Raw genomic sequence first — 27,929 nt, 5'->3', positions numbered from 1 at the left:
AAAGACAAATTGGAACCAGTTATTTAGTACATAACCTGCTCATCGCTAATATACAAAGAGCTTACAAACCAATGAAGATCACAATAGAAAACTGACAAGATTAATGTATAGGTTATTACCAAAAACAATACAAATGGCCAGTGTGTGATGTTAGTCCTCAATTTAAAAGATGCAAATAAAAATGATGAAATATTGTCTTCCATCTAAAAAGTGGTAAGGGCCAGGTAAAGTCCAGTGTCCCAGTGATGTGGAGTGACAGGTTCTCTCACACGTTGTTGGGTGGGACAGTACATTGGTACGGCTTTGGGAGAGCAACTTGTACCAGAATTTAAAATACACACTCACTTTGACCCTGAAATTCTTTTCGAAATTTATCCTAAGGAAACAGTCAAACAGGATATGCAAAGATTTATATACCAAGATATTTATTTTAGGGTTGTTTTTAACAGTGAAAAATTTGAAATTGCCAACATGGCTATCCAGAGTCCTGGTTAAATATACATTGCCATATCTATACTATGAAATACCATGCACTCATCAAAAAAATGTCATTGTAGATCTGCACTTACAGGCAAGTGTCTACAACGTATCAAAGGGATAAAAGCAATTCATAAAACTGAATGATTCAAATTTTGCAACTGAATACCTGGAAGAGACACTCACCAAAATGTTAACATGAAATTTGGGGTGATTTTTACTTATTTGTTTTTTCTGTTTGGATTTTTACATCTAACATTTGTTATTTTTGTAATAAAAATCTCAAGCTATTTTCATTTTATAACAAGACACACACACACACAAATGTAAATAGTACCAATGTCTTTATTATGGCATAAACCTGTATCTTATGTTAACTCAACTTTACAGTAAAGACACTGCATTTTATGTACAACTGTAGAGAAGGCGCAGTACAGATAGCTCCAACTTAAAAATGGGTTGTATTTTAAAAGTCCATTGGATTGTTTGATAAATATACTGGAAAATATTTGCTTTATAGAAAACAGTAAAAATGGTAACATTTCCCAGACTGGCCAAAGGCTATTTAAGCCTAAAAGTAGCTAAATTATACATTTATAAATATGGTTTGAGTTCTGGGATCCAGGAAAATCTTCACTTATTCCAATAGCCACATTTTTCTTAAAAGTAAGGTGCATCAAGTGAAATCCCTAGAAATTTTCCTTCTTATTCTTGATTTATGTCGGATTTTTCTTTCTTTAGGCTAATTCACATCAAAGTTTTGGCTGTCCATTCCTATAGGACAGGTACCAGGCCCTTTTAACCTGCTGAAAAAGCACCCATCCCTATCCAAATCATGAAATGTTTTGTATTATTAAAGCATGTCCCATATTTGGGCAAAAAAAGAATCTAATAAATTATATTATACAAGGCACATGTGCTGAGTGATCACACACCTTCCCTTGCTTAAACGGAGACCATGAAGGATGGGGGAGAAATGACAAAACTGACAAGTAGATCGAGGAATAAAAGCCAAAAGAATTTCTGAGAATAGAGTGCAAGAAACATGCCGTCAAGACTGAAGGACAGAAATGAAGTTCAAATAGGAGAAGGATGTTGCCTCAAAGAATCCAGAGTCTAGCTGGCTATCAGAGTCCCTCACTGTGACCAAGTAAGAGGGAGTGAAGACATAAAGATCGGACTAAGTGACAGAAGTATGAACCTAAGAAGGTTTTACTTGTTTGTGATTCGTTCAAAATAATTAAACTCTCCTATTATGGTTTGTTCCCTGAGACTCCCAGTACTGAATTTCTAGAAATTAAAGGGTAAAATACTATGCCACTCTTTAAGCTCCTGGACCATGGAGACAGAACATTTCCCAGGGAAGTAATATCTGGGAACAAAGTGAAGCGGTACCTGCCCTGGGGCTACATTAAGTGTTTCAGTTCCCTCTTATCAAACAACTCAAAATAACCATATGGTTAGTCTGAAAAGGAAGTCGTAAAACTTTTCAATGGAGTAGCAGTTTAATTTAAAGAAACAGGTCCTATGCTGTGGGTATAGGAACCAGCCCTTTGAGAAACTAAATTGGATCATTACACCTAAAAACCCCACTGTGTTCACTACGTTAACCTTAAAAACAATGCTCCATTAAGTATTCACTATTAAAAGAATGCCTTATCATGCATTTTCACTTCTTTTTTCAAATCTGAACAGCTATGAATTTAGTTTCCTTCCTGTGTGTGAAAAATATTTTCAGTGGACTTTTGGACATAACCACCTGCAGTGCAAACCTGTGCCCCCTCCTCCCTTAATTCCTTCTTGGTAAATAATGTCAATCTTCCAATAGGAAGAAGTGGAGTACATTACCATTCAAGCACCAGTTATCCAGCCTCCTTACTTACACAGGAAGTTCTGGAGTCATCTTAAAACACCTGGAGCTCCTTAGAGACACCTGCTTTCCATTAAAATGTACATCTTTATATATGTATGTGAAGTAAGAATTCACTGAAGTAGTATGATTCCCCGTAGGTTGAAAAGCTTAAAATCATATCAAAGTGTACACAAAAACTACAGCGAATCTATGTATTGTCTTTTTTCCCATGTCCCACCATCCTCCAAGTCTAAAGCACACCTTGGCATAAACTGTATCACAAACCCAGCTAAGTCTGAAATCCTGCTTCAAAATATTGCTCAGTATTAACTCTCAAAAGACATATTATAGGATCACAGGAGCAACTGTTTGGCATGTGGCCTACAAATGCCAGTTACAGAACAAAGCTTTGATTGCTCAGAGTGGGTTTTCCGAGATTGCTGCATTCCCTTAGGTATTTAGAGAAGGACACCCTCAAGAGACACTTTCCAGTATAAAGACAGGGCAGCTTAGAAAGCATAGGCAGATACATGCTTGACTTTATCTTGTAATCTACAGACAGTCCGTTAGAATAAAAACGTAATAAATTTATACACCTTTTCAAAAGGATAACCTGATACAGAAGTAGTAACAGAGTTACAAGTGAGAACGATCAGACAGACAAAACAACACAGGTGAAGCCCGTCTCCTTGATGGGCAAGTGGTAGAAGGAAGCACACTGTGCTTTTAACTATGCATGAAAAACGCCAGTTCAGTTCCATGTTGCCAGATACAGTTTTCTTTTGTCATATAAATCCTCTACTTCCAATTACTGCCCAAATGCTTTACTAAAACTCCGCTTCTGGCCTTTGTTTTGGAATCTGTTATTTCTGTTGCCACCTCCTGATCGCTGTCCCCTGAAGCCTCCTCTGCTTCCTTCCCGCCGTCCTCTGAAGCCTCCTCTGCTTCCTTCCCGCTGTCCCCTGAAACCTCGATTGCCTTCCCGCGGCCCCCTGGAGCCTCGATACCCTTCCCGCGGTCCTTCCAGTTCTGGTTGCTCAGTGGCCACAGAGAGCTGCCAGCGCCGTGAGTCATGCCATTTTTCCTGTTGGAAGAAGGTTTTATTTTCACCTGCTTTGACTTTTATTGAATTTCACTTAAAAAGACTTGAGAAAGACAAGATTTTTGCCTTTTCTCCAAAGAAAAATCATGACAATAAGCTAAGTGCTCAAAGAGTGCTGGTCAAAAGTACTACTGACTTCCGTAGCCCAAGTTTCACTAAGAGAAGTAGCCTTTATCTGTGTATTGGTTATTCAATTTAATTGTTACAGGGTATCCAGTTGTCATCAAGGCACTAAAACAAATACATCACGCACAAACAGTTCTCACAGCACTGCTGACTAAGATGCAGCAATTAAAGGTGTCTGTGATGATCCTGGTAACATTTAGAAAGTGTGTGTGTGGGGTGAAGTAGGTATTCTTTAACAACTCAGAAGAAAGGAAATCAGGCAAACTCAACAACAAAAAGATGAGGATAAAAGGACTAGAAGAAAAATATACCAAAACTGAATTCTCAACTGTCTTTGAGTAATGGGAGTAGGACTATTATTTCCCATTCTATTATTCTGTATTTTCCATAATAAACATTTTTTTATATGTTTAGTTCAACTTTCAAGAAAAGAAAAGAAAGAAAAAATACCTGTATTTCTGTTACTGCTGCAGTAGGGACATCAAAACAAACACCCTAGAAATCAAAGCAAATGGAAGTTAATTCAACCTTAGGTGATATTAGAAAAGACCAGGTATTATGTACAAACAGCACCAGGTATTAATTTTAGATGAACTTTAGACCCAGGCCACTACACTATAGCTCCTAACAGCACAATAACAGGAAGCCAAGGAATATCTGTGTGTGTGTTTTTTTTCTTTAAGTTTTTATTGTGCTCTAAGTGAAAGTTTACAAATCAAGCCAGTCTCTCATACAAAACCTTATATACACCTTGCTATATGCTCCTGGCTCCTAGTTGCTCTCTCCCTAATGAGGCAGCACACTCCTTCTCTCTACCCTGTATTTCCATGTCCATTTAGTCAGCTTCTGAGCCCCTCTGCCCTCTCATCTCCCCTTCAGACAGGAGATGCCCACATAGTCTCATGTGTCTACTTGATCCAAGAAGCTCACTCTTCACCAATATCACTTTCTACCCCACAGTCCAGTCCAATCCCTGTCTGAAGAGTTAGCTTTGGGAATGGTTCCTGTCTGAGCTAACAGAAGGTCTGGGGACCATGACCTCCAGGGTCCTTCTAGTCTCAGACCATTAAGTCTGGTCTTTTTTACGAGAATTAAGGAATGTTTAAGAACAAAAACAAACAAAACCTCAACCTTAAAGCAATTTAAACCTTCCCAAGTGACCAGAGATCATTCCTGGCCACCGCACTGTGCTAATCCTCCAGTAGCTACATTTTACAGCCTTGGGAGGCTAAGCGACTCACTTGAGGCCCCACAGCCAGTTAGTGGAGTAAGGTACTGAAAATCTGGTCTTCGAAACCTATGGCCTAAAATCATTACAACACACTGCCTTCCACCAGAAAGGAGTATCAGCGATTCAGGATGACCTAACTTAAAGCAGAAAAATAAACAGCCTTCTACTGTTAATTTCCCAGTTTTTTGTAATTCAGTCTCCTATGAAAGTCTGGAGAAAAAAAAGGTAAACCTTAAAGGACACTACCCTTGATAATAAAAAGCATCATCATCTCAAATCATGGAAGGCCTCCTGTCTCACGGTCTCCCCAAACAGTCGAATGACACCTGTAACTGAGACAGGCACTCCTCTTTCTTGGTGGTCTTTAACTGCAACCTTGTGAGGAACAGCCCTCCCCACCGCCCAACACCTGCCCAATTATAACCACAGGTAGCATCAGGCACTGATGGATTTTGCTGTCCACGTGAAATCTTTAGTCATTCACATATTTATTAAGTACTTAGAGTATAATACCAGGCGCTTATTACTGGGGACAGAAAACTAGAAACTGGTTTTGCCTTTGCGTGGGTCATATCATTCTTGAGCCTACCAGTAAGAAAGCACAGGAAGGTAAAATTTACTTGAATGAAATTTACGCAAAGTAGAGATAAGGATACTCCCTGGTAAGGCCAGGGAAAGCTTCACAGGGAGACTTAAACTGAGTCAGGCCATAAAGGACACAGTGGAAGGAAGGGATAGTGTGAACAGCGGGTTCAGCACGTGATAGGATAAGAAAATGCCTGGTGTACGTGACATGACCGGAGTAAAGGGTATTGGTGGTGATGAGGCAGAGATGAAGCTGGTACAGGGGGCAGGAGTCAGCTCATGAAGGATCTTATCTTCCAAATTAAAGAGTCGGGACTTATGGTTATGTGGAGTTGCTTAAAAGATTATACAGACATACAGTTTTTAAAAGATTATTCTGGTAGCAGAATGGAAGTTTGGAGGGATTCAGACAAAAGGCTAGTGCATGCCCCAATGTGGAAATGACAAGGGCTGTAGCAAAGAACTGCTGGTAAGAGGAGACCACATTTAGGAAAGTGGCTCCAACCAATTATGGTTACTGGCTGTATATGCAAAGGATTGAAAAAAAGTGTGATTTTGGTCCACTAGGCTAGCGTGGCCCAGAGATCCCTGGAAATCTGAGACCTTTTGAGGGTTCCATTCACTGTCATTCTTCACAAGGAAACAGAGGCATTTCTCTGACACCATGTAATATGTGATGCCATCACTGCTCTGATGAATAACAGAATGTGGGCTTATATATTCTTATGTATTCAAGAGTTTCCATTTTAAATTTCTAATATGGTAAATATTAATACCTATAACCCACATAAACGAAAGCTTTTTGGGGTCCTCAATATTTGGCAAGAATGTAAAGGGACTATGTATGAGACCAAAATGTCTGAGAATTGCTGTGCTAATCTTCTGTGCCATTAACTGAGAGAGCAGGACTCAGAAGAAAGAGCGTGAGATTTTTAAATTTGATTAAGTTTGTTTTTAAGGTACTTAATAAGCTACGTACCAAGTGGTTTGAGATCAGCTGCTAACCTAAAGGTTGGCTTTTAGAACCCAACAAGTAGCTCCGTGGAAGAAAGCGTGGCAAACTGTTTCTGTAAAAGTTATAGCCAAGAAAACCGGACGAGATAATTTTACTCCATAACACACGAGGTCATCATGAGTTAGGATCAAGTCAACAGCAACGGGTTTGGAGTTTTTAGTTTAATAAGTCACATAGGTGGAGATGTCAGGGAAGTGGTTGGATTTCAAGTCTGATGTTGCCTGCGGAATGGTTCAGGCTGGAGATACAGATAGTTGTCACTGAGTCATGGCTGAGACTGCCCAAAGAAGAATACAGTGAAAGATGTGGCATCCCCACACAACAGGGACAAGCTACCATACTGTGTTTTCCTGACCACAAAAACTACCAAACCAAAGCAAGGTCACGACAGGGGGCCCAGCCTTACCAGCTTTCCTTTGAGGAAGACCATTCCCTTCACTTTGGAGTCAATGTCTTCACCCAGCTGCTCTTTAAGCTCTTTCCAAGCATAACTAATATTTGACATTTCAATTGAGCACTTCAAGATCATGGTCACAAGGCCCTTATGGAAGCAAGAACACAGGATTAAAGCCTCAAAGGCAAACCTAATTAATAAACACTTGCCCTCATGTTTCTAAGAAATTTCAAGAAAACTTCTTCCTAGAAGCATACACATCTTTTTCACACATACACATGCAAATGAATACAAGTAAAATGAAAGAGCGTACTCTGAATAAGACTGCTGGATTGTGTCAATGTCAATATCATGGCTGTGATATTCTATTATAGTTTTGCCAACTACTGCCATTGGGAGAAACTAGACCAAGTGTACAAAGGATCTCTGCACTGTTTCTTATAGCTCCATGTGAATTCATAATCGTCTCAATTAAAATTTCAATTAACAAAAGGGAGGAAAATGCATACGCCTGCTAAAGCTTCTAGGTGTTACAGGCGTGTGTTTAGGATTAAAAAAAATTGGATATAATTCATGTACCATAAAATTCACCACTTTGAAATACACAATTCGGTTGTTTTTAGTACATTCACAAGGTTGTGCCATCATCATCACTATCTAATTCCTGAACATTTTCATGACCTCAAAAAGAAAACCCGTACTCATTAGCAGTCGCTTCTCATTCCTCCCTTCACCCAGCCCCTGGCAACCACTCATCTGCTTACTGTCTCTATGGTATTATCTATACATACATATCTGTGTGTCTAAACATGGAAATACAGTTAATACCCTTCTACCTTCAAGACAAAGTTAAAATAATTGGAAGTTTAAACAGAACCCTTTCAAATTCCTGCTCAAACTCCCAATTATAAATTGTCAGGGATCTGACATGGACCCTCACCACATCCAAGCTGATCAAGGAGCGCTGGTCCACCGCTGTGGCGCCTGAAATGTGGGCCAGTGCCGCCGCCAGGGCTTCCACGGCTCCCTTCTCCTCTATCAGTTTCTCAGCTGACTGCTTGAAGTAGCTAATGGCAGTGGGAGGCACAGAGTCCAAATACCTACGGTTTGATTGACAGTATGTTTGTTAAGAAAAAGGATGGTAAAGTGGACAGGTTTCATTTCCCAGAGCCAAACTTTCACATATGTTAACACCGACTCATTCTGATGCAAAGCACACGATCTAATTCTTATGGTAATATGGTGTGACAAAACCTGTTTTTTTTTTTAAATCATATTTATCATACATTTATTCTGTCCATAAAAATAGGCTTTGAGGATATATAGCAATATAATTACCTCTAGTGGTAGGATTATGCTGATTTCCCTTTTTACACCTTTCATAATATTCAGCATTTTTTATCACGAACGTGCCATTTTTGGGATCAGAGAATATTACAGCTATTTCCATTTTGAAATAAAGGAAAGAAAAAGTCTCCAAAATCAGGTAAAAAATGATATGGACCTTAATGAGACTATACATCTAATTAAGGAGCCATGATCTTGGTGGTAATAAACGTCACACCCCGAAGCTGACAGAGACCATTCAGTATGTAGATTAGCAAGACTATACAAGGTGCCTCTTGTGGCAGGGGTGTCCCTCTACAGAGAATCTCTAACACACCACCAGCATCTTTGTCTCCTTCCTCCTTTCTGGCCATCTAATCCCAAATTTCCTTAACTGGCATCCTAGGGAACTCTGTCTGACCGCTACTTTAAGTATTCCCGGCTAAAATAAACGGGAGAACTATAGTTAAAGTTTCTTTCAACTGAATAACTTTCCAGAGCTATTAACTGATATGACACTACCCAATACTTCCTTGAATCATGGACGCCCCCTGCCTATTTTTTAATAAGCATTTCCTGTATCTGTAATAGTAATCGTGGAAAGCACTCTAAAAATGATGTGCAAACTCTCCACCAGGGCTGCAGCTCTCTGCTAGGAGGCATCTGGAAATGAGTTAGCACCTTTTTGGTTGTCATAATGCAATGTGCCATCCCCTCCCCCCACCCCCCAGGATAGGACACTGCACAGAGGCAGAAGTTAGGGATGCTAAACAGCTTCAACATCCTTAAAATTGTAGGACAGATAGTACCTCACAATAAATAAATGTCTTGCTCCAAATGCTTGTAGCACCTCCATTGAAAACCACTTCTAGTGAACTCCATCTTCATTGTCTAGATGTTTACTACTAACTAGGAAACCAGAATTTAAGGAAATAACCCTCATTCCTACTAGGTGGGGGACTGGGTTAATGAAGGCTTGAAGTATAATATGTGATCCAACCTAGTCAATCTCCAAATGAGAAACAACTACACTGTATCAAAGGTACTGCTCACTTTTCCAAATTATACTTCAGCAAAGTTTGAATGTTTTTCTAACAAGCAAGGTATAAGTTTTTAAGAACAATAAAGAAAACAACTTTCAAAAGCTCAAATCTCATTATTGCACAAAGCAGAGTCTAAAAACAGACTCGAGCAGTGATTGGGAGCATACCTGATGGCATCTTTGCTGGAAGCTTTTACTATTTCTGTTGCAGAAGGTACACCTATTCGTTTAAATTTAATTCCCTGCAAGAAAATGAACCACAATTTAATGTACACTGTTACCATCAACGGTTTCCATTGAGATTAGCAGCCCCTGAATCTTTTTTCTACATACCAAATGAATTTAATGAACTCTTAATTTTAGAATGGTTTTGGATTTACAGAAGAGCTGTGAAGACAGCACAGAGCTCCTGTGTACCCCGCCCCTACCCAGTGTCTCCTGTTGTTAACATCTCACATTACTATGGCACATTTGTCACAACTAAGAAGCCAACATGCTAACATTACTATTAACTAAACTCCAGATTTCACTAGTTTCCCCACTAATGTCTTTTTCTGTTCCAGGATCCCATCCAGAATACCATATTACATTTAGTCGTCATGTCTCCTTAGGCCCCTGTGGGCTGTGATAGTTTGTCTCTCCTTGTTTTTCCTAAGTTTTAAGAAGTTCTGATCAGGTATTTTGTAGACTACTCCTCAATTCAAGGGTGTCTGAGGTTCTTCTCATGGTCAGACTAGGGTTATGGGTTTTGGGGAATAACAGAGGTTAACACTGTTCTTCAGGGGTACATGTTTTTCACTGATAAAGTTAATGCCTATCACCTGGCCCAAGCAGTATGTGGCAGGTTTTTCCACTATAAAGTTGGCCCCATCCCACCCCTTTCCATATGCTATTCTTTGTAAGCAAGTCACTAAAGGTGGGGGTGGGGGGTGCCAGGAGGGGTGGAGAGATTAAGCTCCATTTGGAGGGTGAAGAATCTACATAAATTATTTAGAATTCGCCTGTAAGAAAATTAGTCTCTTCACTAGCTTTTTCTATTTGTTCAATCATTTATTTATAAGTATGAACTCATGAATACTCATTTTACACTTTGGTATATAATTTCATATACCAAAGTATTTAACACTATAGTACAATGCAGCACTATTTAAAGGAGCCCTGGTGGTGCAGTGGTTAAGCGCTTGGCTGCTAACCAAAAGGTCAGAGGTTTGAACCCACCAGCCACTCCATGGGAGAAAAGATGTGGCAGTCCGCTTCTGCAAAGATCACAGCCTCAGAAACCCTACAGGGCAGTTCTACTCTGTCCTATAGCGTTGCTATGAGTCAGAATCAACTCGATGACAACAGATTTGGTTTTTAATGTTATTTTGTTGCTCAAATTGTTGTAGCTTTGGCCACTGGGAGCTCCTTCTGGTTGGCTCTTGTGTCCCTTTGCCACACTTCCATCTTGTTGGTCTTTGAGCAATTCCTGTAGCCTCTTTTGTTTAAATATTTTTGGTATTTTCTCATTGTCATTGTCTGAAACCTACCTTGCAAACATCAAAACATCCCTTCCCAGTGCCCAGTGCCGTCGAGTCGATTCCAACTCATAGTGACCCTATGGGACAGAGTAGAACTGCCCCGTATAAATATGAAAAAGAAATATGTGCTTTCGAATGTGAAGCTATTTCAAAATGAGCTTTATATTGAGACAACATACAGAACATTTAAGGTTTAATAGAAACCGAATAACAAAATCAAAGATTGGCTTTAGAAGTCAGTATTTGTTGAAACAAAGCTAAGACAGTTTTACCTACCGCTTTTTGCTCCACTTGTGCCAACTGATATTCTTCCTTATACTGATAAAAGCAGATGCAGACTCCTGTCCTTCCAGCTCTACCCGTTCGCCCAGACCGATGAATGTAGGACTCCACATCCTGTTGAAGTAAAATACACAAGGGACAATGAACAACAAAGAGACAAAGCCCTGAGCAGTCTAACTGGCTAACATGGCAGTTATATACCTGGGGTGGGGTGTTACTATCTCAGTTTAAACTAAAGAACTATGATAAACAATTTTGCAAAACTGTCTAGAACAGCGGTCCCTACCCTGTGGGCAAATGTGTAATAAGCAGTGTTGAAAGCAGCACTGTTCAACAGAGCCATGTATGTAATTACATCTAAGTAATATCTATGTAAGTACTAGCATTTCAACGCTATGTTAGCAATGAGATACTTCACATTCTTTTTTTATTGCAAGTTTTCAAGACCAAGTGTGTATAATACACTTAGAGCATCTATCTCAATTCAGGCCACACTGCAAGCCCAACAGGTACATGAGGCTAGTGGTTACCATATGGGATAGCGCAGGTCTACAGGCTCAACAGACAATGTGTGTATCAACACTGAAGGGGCCTACTTTAAAAAATTATACAGATTACCACCGCTAGCAAGAAAAGTGCAATTTAATTTAAAAGAATTGGTGAATTCATAGTTGTTGGGTGCCATCAACTCAATTTTGACTCATATTGACTATATGACAGAGTAGAACTGTCTCGTGGAGTTTCCTAGGCTATAATCTTTATGGGAGCAGATTGGCAGGTCTTTTGTCCTACGGAGCTGCTGGTAGGTTTGATCTGCTGACCTTTTGGTTAGCAGCTGAGTACTTAACCATTGTGCTACCAGGGGTCCTTGAATTCGCAGTAATAAAGTATTTTTTCCATCCGTGTAAACAACCTTTAAATGGGTTGTCAACTTGGGGGGATTTTATTGGGTCTTCATGTATGAAGTGATTGGAACAGGTTCCTTTAGACTGACTTTTATTTATGTGAAGCATTGTCCACACCACATAAACTATGCTTCAGGGCCATCCCTGAGAAACTCCCATCACCCGCAACCCTAAGCACCTCTTATCTGGATGTTGGTAGCTTCATGATACTTTTTGTGCCTTCTCCCTTCTATCCTACCCTTGCCCCATCCAAGCTGGACGCACCCATTTTTCAAGATCCAGCTGGGAAATGCACTACCTCTGTGAGGCCTTTCACGACTCCCTCTAATTGGAAGTTATGCTTCTAACATTTCCACTCAACTGTCAGCCCTGAAGGAAGAGGCTCACAAAAGGTTCATTTGTAAAATCACCTACAGCACTCCAGAACTCAAGAAATAACTACTACTAATCACATGAAAATAAATGATATGACTTGTAATTTGTTTTAATACTCAAGAGAAACAAAACGGAGTATAAAATACGTACCTTTGGTGGAGAGCTTTGTACAACCAGATCAACTTCAGGGATATCTAACCCACGTGCAGCGACATTGGTTGCCACCAAAACACCAAAAGCACCATTTCTAAAACCTTTCAGGGTGATTTCCCTTTGCTTCTGTGGAATGTCACCGTGTAGTGACTGGGCATCCTGCCAAAGAAATAAACAGGCATAAGGATACCAGATATAACCCAAACCAACCAAACCCGTTGCCATCGGGTCGATTCCAACTCATAGTGACCCTAAAGGACAGAGGAGAACTGCCCCCATACGGTTTCCAAGGAGCGCCTAGTGGATTTGAACTGCTGACCTTTTGGTCAGCAGCCGAAGCTCTTAACCACTACTCCACCGGGGTTTCCCTGGATACAACAAAACAGGCCTAATTACCAGTTAGGCCTGTAAAAGACATTCACATTTTGGTGATACTCCCACTGAAAATTTTATAAAGGGAGAAACACGTGCCTAAAACGAACAAGCCTCACACCTATTTCCAAATTCTCACTTCCTAAATTATCAACTGTATCCAACTATACACACCAAGGTACATCACAACAACACAGGGATCAAACCTACTTTGTCTTTGCAACCTAGGGTTAGAGCTACCCTTTCCTCATGTATGACGCAGACAGGTTAGATAAGCAATAACATGTACACTCTGACGACTAATGGAAAGAGCTTCCTTCCTTTTCCAACCTAAACTGGAAGTTACCGAATGAACAAAAAACGACCTGACAGCAGGTATGTCCAAGGTGACGCTTTGCTGATGGCCTAGTTTTGTGGGCACGAGGGGAATGACCAACCTGCTTTATGGATGCATTCTGCGACAGCTCCTGGGCTTCTTTCTTGGTTTCACAGAAGATGATCGTGCGCCCGTGATAACCACTATACACCCGGATCACATCCCCAATGACTGTTGCCCTGTGAGTCCAGTGGCACTTGATAGCCAGATGCTTATAAAAGAAAGAAAAAAAAAGGAACTATTTATTAAAGCCTCGTTGGAATCTGCTATCACTTGGTCAACACTAATGGTCTAAGATCTTTGGTACTAGAAGCCCAACTACAGCAGACTCCTGGCACAACTCCTTAGAGAAAAAAATTAAATCATTAAAGCAGAGAGCAACACGGTTTGTCCCTCTGCACCGCCCCTTTCTCCAAAGAGCATCTAGCTTCTCTGTTTTCTGACCTAACCAGGGAAATACAGGAAAAGAAATACTGTTCCCTAGATTCCTACAAGGAAATCAAGTAACTGACAAGTATTTGTATTGTATTATTTTGTCCCTACATCTACTTAGAAAACACAATCAATAGTCAATTATTGTATATGCCCATTCCTCAGGTGAGATAAATTCATCTAGGTACCAAACCCCAAGACGATGACAATTTCAACATGAAGCACTGGATTTCTCTGCTGCCCTCTAGTGTTTAAATTTTAAGTGTAGTTTCCTCCTGTTCACATAATTCAAACAGATTTAGGTTCCAAAACACTCTGAAATCAGGCTACCAGATGATGAATTTAAAAAACACAGATAATATATAAAACTCAAATAGATTTATATCTACACTTGGCTTTTCGCACAGATTTCATATTTACCTGGGAAATGTTTATATTTGCCAGTTTTGGTACTATTAGACAGGAAAAAATTACACACAACTTATTACCAATACTGCCAACTAAATAAATCATTTACCTCCACAGTTATTGCAGTTTTCTGAGTCTTCTTCCCAATCAGGTCCACCTGCTCATATGTAGATTTCATGTATTTCTTAGCAACATTAAATACCCAATGAGGGCAAGTTGCAGAAAAAAGCAACGTTTGGGGATTGTCTTCTGAATCTTTGAGGAGGAAGAAAAGTCAGTATGAAAATAACCCAAACAAGCCTACACCATATGTCTCCTCACTCAGTACCACCAGGGCCCATCAACATTCAACAGCAACTACTTGAGGCCAAGCTCTGGGCCAGGCTTTGAGGACTCAAAAAGTGAAAGAGTTTTCCCACTGGGCAAACAGAAGAAATACTGCTGAAATAATTTATGTAAAGGGTCCCCTCATACAACCCCAAAAGAATTTTAAATTTATTGTTTCCTGACCATTGGTCTTTATGAACCACAAGGACAGAGGAGAACTGCCCCAAAGGGTTTCCAAGGGGGGTTAGAACTGCTGACCTTTGGGTCAGCAGCCAACGCCTAACTACTATCACCCAGTAACTAGCCTATAAGAAACATCAGAATAGGTTCTATACTCTCCCTAGCATTTCCTCAATATTTTGTGAGGTTAGAGTCCCCCCTCCCTTTTATTAGTTTGCTACAGAGCGCCACTGCATTGTCATATATTTCAAATGGCAGAGTCAGCTGGTATCATCTTTTTGGGCAGCAATTGGACAATGTATACTGAGGAGCATGAACTATTTATACCTTTTAATTCAGAAATTCCACTTCTGAAAATCTCTCCTAAGGAACTAATTCTAAATATTGACCGAGGTGTGAGAGAAGTATTCTGTATAAAAGTGTCTACAGGCAGAATAATTTACAGACTAAAAATTGGAAGGGCGACAGGCAGATGGTTGAATTAAATCACAGCACAACTACATCATGAACAATTATGCTGATTCTTTATATGTACAGTAAGATTATAGTTAACACACACACGCAGACAGAGATACACTCAAAGCAAAGTATACTGAGATGGTAAAATGTGGAATTTTTGCTCCTACTTTCCCAATTATTCCCCATTGTAGTTGTAAGATAATCATGATCTATTTTTCTTTTGTAACTCAAGTTTTCCCGAACAAAATAAGTCCCTTTCAATTTCCTAAGGCTTCATTTAACTGTGAGAAGTCTGCCCGTCCTCCGGCTCCTTTTCTCAGTTCCTTGAATTGTCTGTTTACCTTTCTTGTACGCCACACTTAAAATCTCTTCCACTTGATCAGCAAAACCCATGTCCAACATCTGGTCAACTTCATCCAGGACAACATGCTTAAGTTTGGTGAGGTCTAGCTTGGCATTCTGTAGGTGGTCTTTGATACGACCTGGTGTCCCAACCAGGATGTCAATCCCATTCCGCATGCGTTCAACTATAAAGAACACCAATGATAAGATTTTCTGGGTTTTAAATAAGCCCTTTTATTAGTGTGGGGCACTAATTAAATGCATTCTTATTCCACAAATATTTAACAACTAGAAGTACAAGGTAATACGTTAAGTAATGAAGACAGAGACACTTGGGGAGCTCTTAACCTAGCGGAAGAAACATGTAAGAAAGGACAGTGCAGTGTATTAAATGCCGTAGTAGAAAAATGCACCCATGAGGGACAGCAGCACCAGGAAAGAAATGACTTCCTTCATCAGTGGCAAGTGTCAAGATTTCACAAAATGAGAGTTTTTAAGAATCTTAAGGAATTAAAATTTTTTCTATATAAAGTGAGCAGATACAGGAAGAACAAGACAAGATAGAACAGCAAGTATTTCAAGAAGGTATTTAGTTGCCATCAATTCTGACTCATGGAGACCCCATGTGTGTTACAGTAGAAATGTGCTACACAGGGGTTTCAATGGCTGATTTTTTTCAAAAGTAGATTGCCAAGCCTTTCTTCTGAGATGCCTCTGGGTGGACTGGAACCTCGAATCTTTCTTTATTTTATTTTTATTGCGTTTTAAGTGAAAGTTTAGAAATCAAGTCAGTCTCTCAAAGATTTATATACACTTGCTATATACTCCAAGTTGCTCACCCCCTAATGAGACAGTAGTCTTCTTCCCTCCACTCTTTTTTTTCGTGTCCATTCAGCCAGCTTCTGACCCCTCTGCCCTCTCATCTCCCCTCCAGACAGGAGCTGCCCACACAGTCTCATGATGTGTCTATTTGATCCAAGAAGCTCATTCTTCACCGCTATCATTTTCTATCCCACTGTCCAGTCCAATCCCTGCCTGAAGAGTTGGTCAGATCATTAAGTCTGGTCTTTTTACGTGAATATGGGGTCCGCATCCCACTGCTCTCCTGCTCCCTCAGAGGTTCTCTGTTGTGTGGAACCTCTAATCTTCCGGTCAGTAGCTGAGAGCATTGACTGTTTGCACTACCCAGGAACTCCCGAAGAAGGTAGGTAAAACTCCATATGGAATGGAAAGAGTCCCGAATAAGTAAAGCATTACTGAAAAAGAAGAACAAAGTAGGAGGCCTCAATCTACCTGATTTTAGAACCTATTATACCGCCACAGTAGTCAAAACAGCCTGGTGCTGGTACAACAACCGATACATGGAAGAGAATTGAGAATCCAGACATAAACCCATCCACATATGAGCAGCTGATATTTGACAAAGGCCCAAAGTCAGTTAAATGGGGAAAAGACAGTCTGTTTAACAAATGGTGCTGCATAACTGGATATCCATCTGCAAAAAACTGAAACAAGACCCATACCTCACACCATGCACAAAAACAAACTCAAAATGGATCAAAGACCTAAATATCAAATCTAAAACAATAAAGATCATGGAAGAAAAAATAAGAGACAATGCTAGGTGCCCTAATACATGGCATGAACAGTATACAAAACATTACTAACAATGAAGAAGAGAAACTAGATAACTGGGAGCTCCTAAAAATCAAACACCTATGCTCACCCAAAGGCTTCGCCAAAAGAGTAAAAAGATTACCTCCAGGCTGGGAAAAAGTTTTTAGCTATGACATTTCTGAGCAGCGCCTGATCTCTAAAATCTACATGATACTGCAAAAACTCAACTACAAAAAGACAGATAACCCAATTAAAAAATGGGCAAAAGATGTGAACAGGCACTTCACTAAAGAAGACGTTCAGGTGGCGAACAGATACACGAGGAAATGCTCATGATCATGAGCCATCAGAAAAATGCAAACGAAAACTACGATGAGATTCCATCTCACCCCAACAAGGCTAGCATTAATCCAAAAAAACCCACAAAATAATAAATGTTGGAGAGGTTGTGGAGAAACTGGAACACTTATACACTGCTGGTGGGAATGTAAAATGGTACAACTACTTTGGAAGTCAATTTGACACTTCCTTAAAAACTAGAACTAGAACTACCATACGATCCAGCAATCCCACTCCTTGGAATATACCCTAGAGAAATAAGAGCCTTTACATGAACAGATATATGCATACCCATGTTCACTGCAGCACTGTTTACAACAGCAAAAAGATGGAAGCAACCAAGGTGCCCATCAATGGATGACTGGATAAATTAATTTTGGTATATTCACACAATGGAATACTACACACTGATAAAGAACAGTGATAAATCCATGAAACATTTCATAACATGGAGGAATCTGGAAGGCATTATGCTGAGTGAAATTAGTCAGTTGCAAAAGGACAAATATTGTATGAGACCACCATTATAAGAACTCAAAAAAATAGTTTAAACAGAGAAGAAAATATTCTTTGATGGTTACAAGAGGGGTGAGGGACGGAGGGAGGGAGAGGAGTTTTCACTAATTAGATAGTAGATAAGAACTATTTTAGGTGAAGGGAAAGAACTCAGTACAGGAGAGGTCAGCACGACTGGACTAAACCAAAAGCAAAGAAGAACCCTGAATAAACTGAACGCTTTCAAGTCCAGCATAGCAGGGGCAGGGGTTTGAGGACCATGGTTTCAGGGGACATCTAAGCCAACTGGCATAATCAAATCTATTAGGATAACATTCTGCATCCCACTTTGGAGAGTGGCGTCTGGGATCTTAAATGCTAGCAAGTGGCCATCTAAACCAAAACCAAACCAAAACCAGTGCCGTCGAGTCGATTCCGACTCATAGCGACCCTATAGGACAGAGTAGAACTGTGACCCTATAGGACAGAGTAGAAGTGCCCTGTAGAATTTCCAAAGAGCGCCTGGCAGATTCGAACTGCCGACCCTTTGGTTAGCAGCCGTAGCACTTAACCACTATGTCACCAGGGTTTCCATAAGTGGCCCTCTAAGATGCATCAATTGGTCTCATGCCACCTGGACCAAAGGAGAATGAAGAACACCAAAGACACAAGGTAATTATGAGCCCAAGAGACAGAAAGGGCCACATAAACCAGAGATTCCATCAGCCTGAGACCAGAAGAACTAGACGGTGCCCAGCTACAACCGAAGACTGCCCTGACAGGGAACACAACAGAGAACCCCTGAGGGAGCAGGACAGCAGTGGGATACAGACCTCAAATTCTAGTAAAAAGACCAGACTTAATGGTCTGAGACTAGAAGGACCCTGGAGGTCATGGTCCCCAGACCTTCTGTTAGCCCAAGACAGGAACCATTCCCAAAGCCAACTCTTCAGACAGAGATTGGACTGGACAATGGGACTGAAAATAATACTGGCAAAGAGTGAGCTTCTTGGATTAAGTAGACACACGAGACTATGTTGGCATCTCCTGTCTGGAGGGGAGATGGGAGGGTGGAGGGAGTCAGAAGCTAGCCGAATGGACACAAAAATAGAGAGTGGAGGGAAGGAGTAAACTGTCTCATTAGCAGGGGAGCAATTAGGAATATATAGCAAAGTGTGTATAAATTTTTGTATGAGAGACTGACTTGATTTGTAAACTTCCACTTAAAGCATAATAATAATAATAATAAAAAGGAACGTGGAAGCGAGTGAACTTGGTACGTTCAGGAAACTAGAGTTCACCGTAACTGGGACGAGATGGGAATAATGCAGCTTTTACCGGAATTCCTTTTGAACTCTTGGGATACTGGGCACTTTACATACATTTTCCAATTCAATCCTTACAGCACCTGCAAGGTGGGTTTATTAACTCTGTTCTACAGATGAGAAAACTAAAGCTCAGAAAAATTAAGCAACTTGAACTTAAGAGTCCCAAAACTACCCTATAGAGTCTAGAATCAAACCGAGGTCTTTTAGATGCCAAAACCTATGCTCATTCCACCAAAGAGTCACAAGCCTTATGTGTCAAAGCTAAGACCTTTTTTTATCCCTTATATACCTTTTGAATTATGAATCTGCTCTACATAATAAAGCTTCCAGGTCTTGAACTGAGAAGTAATGGATTATGGGAGCAAAGGTTGCACAGCTGGCCCTTGGGCCTAGAGAAAAGGAAAGCCTGCCTGCAGCAAAAAAGGAGGAAAGATGCATAAGGGACAGAGATCCAAATTCTTGGAGTGAGAATGTGTGTTATCTTCGATTCTGACTTTCCAGTTCCCAGGGCTCAAATGGACTTTGTCCTCATTTAGATAAACAGGTAATAAGAAGTCTTAAAGACTGTGTACATGATTTGGCACCTCATCAAACAGGACCATGTTCTTGACCATCTTCAAACAATAATGGCAAAAGAAAAATGTCATAAATGACTAGACAGATGTCATGATCAGAAGAAATCCAATCAGGATATTCAACAATGGAATTTCTCTTCCCTCACTTCTGGATTTACTTACATTGACCTCCATAGGGCGTTCCACCATAAAAACAAGCCACTGCCAGCTTTTTTGTGATGTCACTGAAGTCTCTGCTTACTTGACTTGCCAACTCCCTTGTAGGTGCTAGAACCAGTACCTGAAAAGGAAAAGCTAATAATTGAATTAAAAGTATCGTGTGGTGTTTGTTTCTTAGCAGAAGGCTCAACAGAATTTACCAAGTATTTTCAAAACATTATGCGCTTTGTAATGTACTGTGTGTGTGTCTGTCTAGAATGATCATAAATTTAATATGGTTCCTGACAAATATACTCAGAAGAAAATGTACCAGTCAGAAGAGAAGTCAGATGCCTAAATGTGTGGTGCTCCAAGAGGCTGGATGGAGCAAGTTGGGAGAAACTGGAGGAAGTTTCATGGAGTTCCTAGTCTTTAAAGAATAGGATTTCAGGAAAAAAAAAAAAAATATGAGCAAGAAGTAATGCTGATAATAGCTAATGTTTGAACCCTTACAATGTCTCAGGCTCTACTAAATTCTTTTTATGAACACCTTTTGAGGTACGTATTAAAGATGAGGCAGAGCCTGGATTCAAACTCAGGCAGTCAGGCTCCAATACCTGTGACCTTAACCTTTTTACTATACTGAATCTGGAGTAGAACAGCCAGGCAAGTAAGGCAGGGTCGACACTGTATTGGGCTTTGAATCCTAAAGCTGTCAGAGTTTGATTCACAAGGGCATACAACAAGAAACCACTATAGATCCTGGAGCAGGGAACAGCATGAAACAAACTTCCTTGAAGAACAACAATCTAATGCATTCATCCAACAGACATTTACTGAGCATCTACCATGTTTAAGGCACTCTTCTAGGTGCCAGGGCCATAGAAGTAAACAAGTGAATTAATGAAAGGGAAGCCTGGACACTGGAAGGCCAGTGAGCAAGTGAGGTCAGGACAGAAAGACAGGTGTGAGACCCCACAGCTAAGATGATAACGGGGTAAATAACTCGACCAAAGTCACATACCTCTTCTGCAAGTATAGTCTAGAATCAAACCCAGGCCTCTATGAAGCCAAAGCCTATGGTCATTCCTCCATAGTTATTCAGTGAGGTTAAGGTTTGTCAAATGCCAGGCTCTCCTGAAATGAGCCTAACAAGCACCATCCTAATAAAGGGGTTGGCCTCTTCCCCTCTTTGAGTGCCTCTTTCTAGTCATGCTTCCCTACTGAAAATGGCTTCTCTAGAAAGGTCAAAAACACATGACCCTCAGGGACAGGGAACATGAAGAGGATTAATAATACAGGTGATCACAATCAAGGGATGGATTACAATATTTAAATACAAGGTTTATAGTCAATAAAACCAAAACCCATTGCCATCGAGTCAATTCTGACTCACAGTGACCGTATAGGACAGAACAGAACTGCCCCATAGGGTTTCGAAGGAGCACCTGGTGGATCTGAACTGCTGACCTCTTGGTTAGCAGCTGTAGCTCTTAACCACTACACCACCAGGGTCTCCTTTATAGTCAATAGTCGATAGTTAAAAAAAAAAAAAAAAAAAAAAAAATTCTATCTGCAGGAGATAGAATGGGTGACTTTAAAGAGATCCAAATAAAAAATAAAACGTATGTAAACAACACTAAGGAGATGTTTTTTGTTCCCCTCTATGACAATGCAGAGCCCTAGAGATATGTTTTAGTTACCTGAGGGGGACGGCCTCTCTTCTTGTCTTGCAGTTCTCCATGAAGTTTCTCAATCAAGGGGATGGCAAAGGAGAATGTCTTCCCAGTTCCTGTCCGTGCCTGTGCAATTAAATCCTTCCCACTATAAACATGATGAAAAGTCTTCGCTTGTATAGGAAACAGGAAGTTCACCCCACGAGCTGTGAACACATTAACCTTGTTACCTGATATAGCAATTCTTAAAATACCAGCCATACTGAGGCAATAAAGTAACCCATGTTTCTGATCTTGAAGAATTAAGGAATTTTACTTTCGGGTCAAATTTTGAGTTCTACAAAGTCAGCTTCAAATATATTCTGGTAGTAAACAACCTGCTCAACTGAAAACTATCGATAAACTCTAAAGCACAAAATATGGTAAATATTTGTCAATTTAAGAGATTGCATAAGTCACTTATTATGAAGTCTCATTTGTGTTAATATGAAAATCAGGTGCTTTGCAGTCCAAACTGTGCTGCACTTAACAATTTAGAAAATACCTATAGTCTAGCATCTGTGACTAAGTAGCTAGTGCACAGGCAGACTACTAAAGTTCTCAGTTAGGCTGGCGTCATTAACCTAGAGGATAAAACAGAAAACACTACCATGACATTGCTCATTTAATCTGACCAGCAACATGAGTCATTACACTTCTGAATAAATGTTGTTTCTTTAAGAGGCAGTAAAGGCCATCGCGACTACAGTCCTATACTGAGCAGGCAGGAATGCCTCATTACATGGCTGCATAAGAATATATCTTGGGTCACTCCCACAAAATAGCAGAGCATTTCAAAATAAGGTTTTATGTATGGATATAGTATTTCCAAAATATTACCTTTGAGAAGTTTAACAGTTGCTTCAGATATGGGAAAATTAGAAAAAGCTCCTTCTTTCTGTTCCACTGGTATTTCCTATTGGGTAAAGGGGGACAGCATTGGAAACAGGAAATCAATCACTCTGCCCCTACAAGTTAACAAAGAGAACCCTCCTAAGGAAGATGAAGGAACCTATTCTAAAACATCCCTTGTAGACATAATAATTTAAAGTCAACCGAGCAGACACAAAAGGCTTGGTTGGTAAATCAAGTTCTGAAAAGGAAATAATCTATAAAACCTTAACAAAAGAAAGAATCTACACCAAATATATACTGCACATAAAGTATGCACGGCTGGCAAAGGGAGACTCAGTCTCGACTAAGAACTATCCCATGGCCGTTCCAAATGAATATGACTGTCAACACCCTGTTGAACAAGTCACCAGCCCTTTTCACAGCAATATCACTCATAGACATCCAGCCCTTTTCACAGCAATATCACTCATAGACATCCATAGAAAACAAAGAACATTTTATGAACAAAGATGGTCCTTGTGGCATTATTTGATAGTAAAAAGCCTGAATGCCGATTAAATAACCGAATTTCTAAACATTCGTTTGATAGATTATATAGCCATTAAAAACTTTAATTTAAAAATAGTTGTATATATAAAGAGTACTACATAAGGAAACAAAAAAAAAATTAGTAACAGGTTACCACTGTACCTTGAAAATGCTTAATATTTAATAAATGAATGAATGCTGAAATTATAGTGATTTTCTGGGGGAGGAGGGCGGAATTTATGAATTTTTCAAATTCTCTAGATCGCGTATTTGTTATAATCAGGAAAAAAATTTTTTAAACATTCGTCTTCTGATACATGGCACACAGAAAATTGCTTATTATGTTTTTCTTTGATAACTGAATTTCTGAAAGGTAGTAACAGAATTAGCTTCCAAGTTAGACAGAAATTTACTCATCTTGTTGATGGCAACCAAACCCATTGCCATCAAGTCGATTCTGACTCATAGCAACCCTATAGGACAGAGTAGAACTGCCGCATAGTTTCCAAGGAGCGCCTGGTAGATTCAAACTGCCAGCCTTTTGGTTAGCAGCCATGGCAGTTAACCACTATGCCACGAGGGCTTTCAGCTAGTTAAGAGCCTGAACAAAAGCATTTCTGCAATCAAGCAAATACTTTTTCAGGAGTTCCACTTAATCCTGATGAGGTAAAACCAGGGAAGCTAGGTTCCACCTGTACAAGATCTCTCCTATTGATTTACTGATTTGCAAATAAGGAGAGAAAACTTTCCCCAAGCTTAAACAAATCTGCTTATTTACAAAGGAGGCATTTTGATCCTATACAATTTTGAAAAATGAGATGAAGTTTCACTCTGTATGTAGCTCAAGGGACCGCTATGAAATGCTGACACAACGAATTTCCTACCACTTATGAAACAGAATGTGTAGGAATTACCTACCTTTTAATCTGAAACAAGAAGGAAAAATACACCCTATCTATTAACATACAAACTTACCTGTTCTAGTTCACTATTACTCTCTTCACTTGTGGCTTCACTGGAGTTAGAGGCAGGTCCAGAATGAGGAAGTCCATTCTTCAGTTTGGGCTTTTTCTCTCCAATTTCTCCATTCATTTCCTTTTCTTTCTTTATCTTCTTAGGCTTAGGAGCACCCATTTCTTTTTCAAAAGGCTCCTCATTTTTTATCGCTTTTTTGATTTTAGGAGACCCAACTTGATTTTCAACAGGTTCCTTTTTCTTTTTTACATTTTTGGTTTTAGGAGACATAGCGTCATCTTGAGATTGCTCTTCTTTCTTTTTTACCTTTTTGGATTTGGGAGAATTAATCTCAACTTCAGAAGGCTCTGCTTTCTTTTTCATTTTTTTAGCTTTGGGGGAACTAGTTTCCTCCTTTTCGTCTGCTGACTCTTCAGTCTTATTAGATTTTGGCTTCTCTTTCTTAGCTTTCTAAAAAAATTAACAGAAATTTGAACATTGAACGAAGCTCCTATACATCTGCATAATACATCACTTCTGGATGACTTTAAGATTACTGATAATTATGAAGAATGAAAGTTTCTTTTTGGCATTTCAGTGTTTGTACTTTTCATCTTACAATAAGGCAAAGATCAAACTTAGTATTTTTTTTTAGCACCACTTCTTAGCTATATGAAGCTAAGTATACATCCGTAGTTTCATTAGCTTGGAAAATCAAGAGTGGCTCTTAGTAACTATTCAATTCATGCTGGTCGTACAAGTCTATAAATCAAATGTTCGTAAGAGATTTGGGATGCTCTAACAGCTCTAAACTAAAGCAATCGAGTACATTCAAATGTAACACTGACAGAATAACAGGGTCCTAAAATGCCTATAGATGGATGTTAAGCAGATTTCTTTTCTTTGTACCTACTAGAATTCCTCTACAGGTAAACAGGGATTAATAATATCTGCCTTGCCTATCTATTTCAAGTGCAAATGAACTTACATAAAGATACTTTATGAACCAAAAGGCTGTAAAACCCCACAACTTATCACCCCATGCATAAAAATGATGTGCCTAAATTAAAGTAAAACAAAACATACGAAAACAGCACATGTTACAAATAAGTGGAAGGGATGAAACCCTAAAACCAAACTAGACAGGTAGATATGGCTAACTGAAATTTGACCCTAACCTTTCACATTATTGAAAACTTATTACAGTCAGACTTTGACAGGTGTTGTAGCCTGGCACAGCCTATGCACTATTATACTGAGTTGATATCTTCCTCCCTTAAACTCCAGGTATGGGTTCCAGGCCTGGCCCCTGTTCTAGAATCACGGATTAGGGGTAACCTCTCTCTCACAAGAGGGTGGGAATCTGGTCTCTAAAGGCTTCTTTTCTCCAGTCCTTTCATCCCTTCTTCTCACCAAAAGAGTGGGTTTCCCATCTCAACGAGCCTCTTTTGGAACATAATGGAGTTTGGTCGTGCCCTCCTAATTTGAGCATCCCACACTGAACACACTGACTGAGGCAGAGTAAGCAAACCAGGACCACTAACTTCCCACTGTGAAGAAAAGTTTGTGCTCCCTTGTCTTCCCACAATGCCAAAATGCTGATTCTGTAAGAGCTCCCCATCAAAAAGACTCAGAAACAACTGGGAAAAGGTACTCTAAGTCATGTACAAAATAAGTTCAGGGCCAATCTGCATTCCCACTGACCTTATCTCAGAATAGAAACTCAGGCACAAATTAAATCACTGTGTAGAAATCGACACCCAAAAAGCAGACGCTGTCAAGATAACTAAACACTATTGCACTGCTGGCCTATATTAAAAAATGGTGTACAGTTAGCACCACAGCACGGCTCTTTACATTTCCACGGAAAATCTGATCAATAAATATTAGGAGCAATTAAAATGCCTGGTCTTCAAAGGGCTGCTTCTCAGAAAACAAACTACTTCCCTTAACTACGGCAAAAAAAATTTCACTGCTAACGCTGCCAGCATTTGCCGGTCCTCTAAAGATCCCTCCCCACGTGTAGATAGGTTTAAGATCTCACAGGTCAGTCCCTACTGCCTGGACTTAATTTACAATTCGCCTTCGAGCACGCTAACATCCGAATTAAGTCTGAACCAACGGGGTCCTGGCGGTGAACTTCCGACTCCGCGCCATCAGATGCGGGAGCCCAGACTCCGGGAACCACGTGCGACACCCAGGCCGCTTTCCAGCTGCGATCTGCCCGGGCCTGGCTGCCAGAACTCCCCAGGACTGGTGGATGCGTCCGAGCTGAAAGGGAGAGTTCGGTGCGCGGCGGAGACGGCTCCATCGGGCGGGCAACACCTTCCCTAGGGGCTCCCTTGCCGAGATGGCTGCCCCGACTCCGGACGCGCCAGGTCCTCGCCGCCCAGCCCGGCCACCTCCCCGGATTCCAGGGCCCCACCGTCCTCAGCGCCCAGCCCCTCGCCCTGTCTTGCTCTGAGTCCCTCAACCCCCCGCGGCACCTTCTCATTTTGCTTTGGCGGTATCTCCAGCTTTCCCATGGTCGTGTCTGATTCCAAAGCGGCGTCACTAAGGAGTTTTCCCGGCATCACTCAGGACAACCTCGATAACCCAACCGGGCTCGTCAGCCGCGTGGAGAGGAAGAGACAGAAGTACCTCTTTAGTCCACCCAGCTTGCGTCACTTCCGGTAGCAAAGCATTTTGGGCGGAAACTGGTCGCACAGCGAGGCTGAGCGGACCACGTGGTAGGTTCATGTCACCAGCCGCAGACATTACCTGGGGTTACTTAGGGAGTTGACCACGTAATGCGGCTGGACGAGGGGCACCTACAAAAGGGTAGAGCTGGGAAGGACCACAAAGGTTAGCTTTGTATTTTCTTTCAAACACTGTTCTCGCCAACCCCAGCCTGATAGATGGAGACTTTTCAGTGCTCTTCTGTATACTAAGATCGCAGAAATTTGTAAAGCCCTTTCACATACAAACGCGCGCGACTGATCATCTCTGAAGACTCCGAATGGTGACGCCGCCACTTAACGAGCCTAGGTAAGCGCCAGAATTTATTCATACGTTCAGTTCACTTAACAAACATCCCCTGAGCATTCACTGTCAGGTGTGCAGAGAAGGGCTAGGATTCAGAAGCAGTTAATACACAAGCCTTGTCCGCGCAGCTTTATAGACTGGTGGAGGAGATAGACAAGGGTTCATTGTTCTGAAGGCACAAGCTTTGGGACCAGTAGAAGGCACCCAAACCACCGAGGAAAAAAAAAAAAAAAGCCATTGCCATCGAGTCGATTCCAACTCATAGCCACCCTATAGGGCAGAGTAGAACTGCACCATAGAGTTTCCAAGGAGCGCCTTTGCTGACCGCGGTAGCCCTCAATTAGAAAATAACAGGGGTCCCCAGTCTTGCGTATCAAACAATATACATATGCAAGCAGTTGAGGAAAAGTGACCCATTGAGTGATCTGTGACTGTTTTAAATTTTCTGAAGAACTAGTGACCCAGAGTATTGGGAGACAATTCATCATATCTGGCATTGAAACCTACCTTTGCCACTATTTGTCTGGGATTTTTGACACCTTACTTAGTTTGAACCTGAGTTTCTCATGCATGGAACAGATAACAAAACCTACCTGATCTGTTGAGAAAATTAAATAAATGGGTTTAGTAGTGCACAGTAAATAAGAGCTATTAAAACAGATGTGTCACAAGTGCTTGGAAAAACAATTTAAAATATTTCATTTTATGGCACAAAGGAAAATGCTGTAACAGTTTTATTTCTATATTAAATTAGTTTTTACTACACATTTTTTAATCTGACAGTTTTAAGGGAAAATCTCGTGTTTCACCAGCTTATTGTTTGGTGTTTCACAATCTCTACCTTTTTAAGAGATAAATTTATGTAAATGTGCAACAATGCTTTAACTTACACCCAGATATTCCTGAGCCAGGAGCCTTATCCATCTTTGTGTTCTCAGCATTTCAAAAACAGTGCCTGGCACATAGCAGGCTCACTAAATGTTTGTTGGTCACTAAAATGGCAATTGGGGGAGGAACCCTCAAAATAAATTTGATACATATGATGCAAAGGCAGTACAGCACTTCAGTCGTCTTCGTGTC

The 27,929-nt window shown here is 40.5% G+C and overlaps 1 protein-coding gene across 1 annotated transcript; it reads right to left on the bottom strand.

The window, feature by feature from the left end:
• Positions 1-408: 408 nt before the first annotated feature.
• DDX21 (DExD-box helicase 21) lies at positions 409-26,467 on the bottom strand. Its single transcript, XM_003409302.4, has 15 exons — positions 26,312-26,467; positions 23,847-24,296; positions 22,329-22,404; positions 21,477-21,655; positions 19,798-19,915; positions 15,281-15,466; positions 14,083-14,228; positions 13,195-13,344; positions 12,383-12,544; positions 10,947-11,066; positions 9,319-9,392; positions 7,723-7,882; positions 6,795-6,929; positions 4,008-4,052; positions 409-3,413 (listed from the first exon to the last, which is right to left on the bottom strand). Exons 1-15 carry the CDS (start codon positions 26,396-26,398, stop codon positions 3,138-3,140), a joined length of 2,364 nt encoding a protein of 787 aa, XP_003409350.1. The 5' UTR covers positions 26,399-26,467; the 3' UTR covers positions 409-3,137.
• Positions 26,468-27,929: the final 1,462 nt, after the last annotated feature.

This window comes from Loxodonta africana, chromosome 16 (assembly GCF_030014295.1).
Source record: "Loxodonta africana isolate mLoxAfr1 chromosome 16, mLoxAfr1.hap2, whole genome shotgun sequence".
Lineage (NCBI taxonomy): Eukaryota > Metazoa > Chordata > Mammalia > Proboscidea > Elephantidae > Loxodonta > Loxodonta africana.
The sequence above is the reverse complement of the archived record's forward strand: the minus strand, read 5'-3'. Positions and strand labels throughout refer to the sequence as shown.

Excerpts from the sequence above, each read along its gene's own strand:
- DDX21 (XM_003409302.4), bottom strand. The coding sequence starts at position 26,398 with ATGCCGGGAAAACTCCTTAGTGACGCCGCTTTGGAATCAGACACGACC. Across the intron at positions 12,545-13,194 it reads AGAATGCATCCATAAAGCAG|GATGCCCAGTCACTACACGG; the intron begins GTTGGTCATTCC and ends TTTCTTTGGCAG. Across the intron at positions 4,053-6,794 it reads TCTTCCTCAAAGGAAAGCTG|GGTGTTTGTTTTGATGTCCC; the intron begins GTAAGGCTGGGC and ends TTTGATTTCTAG.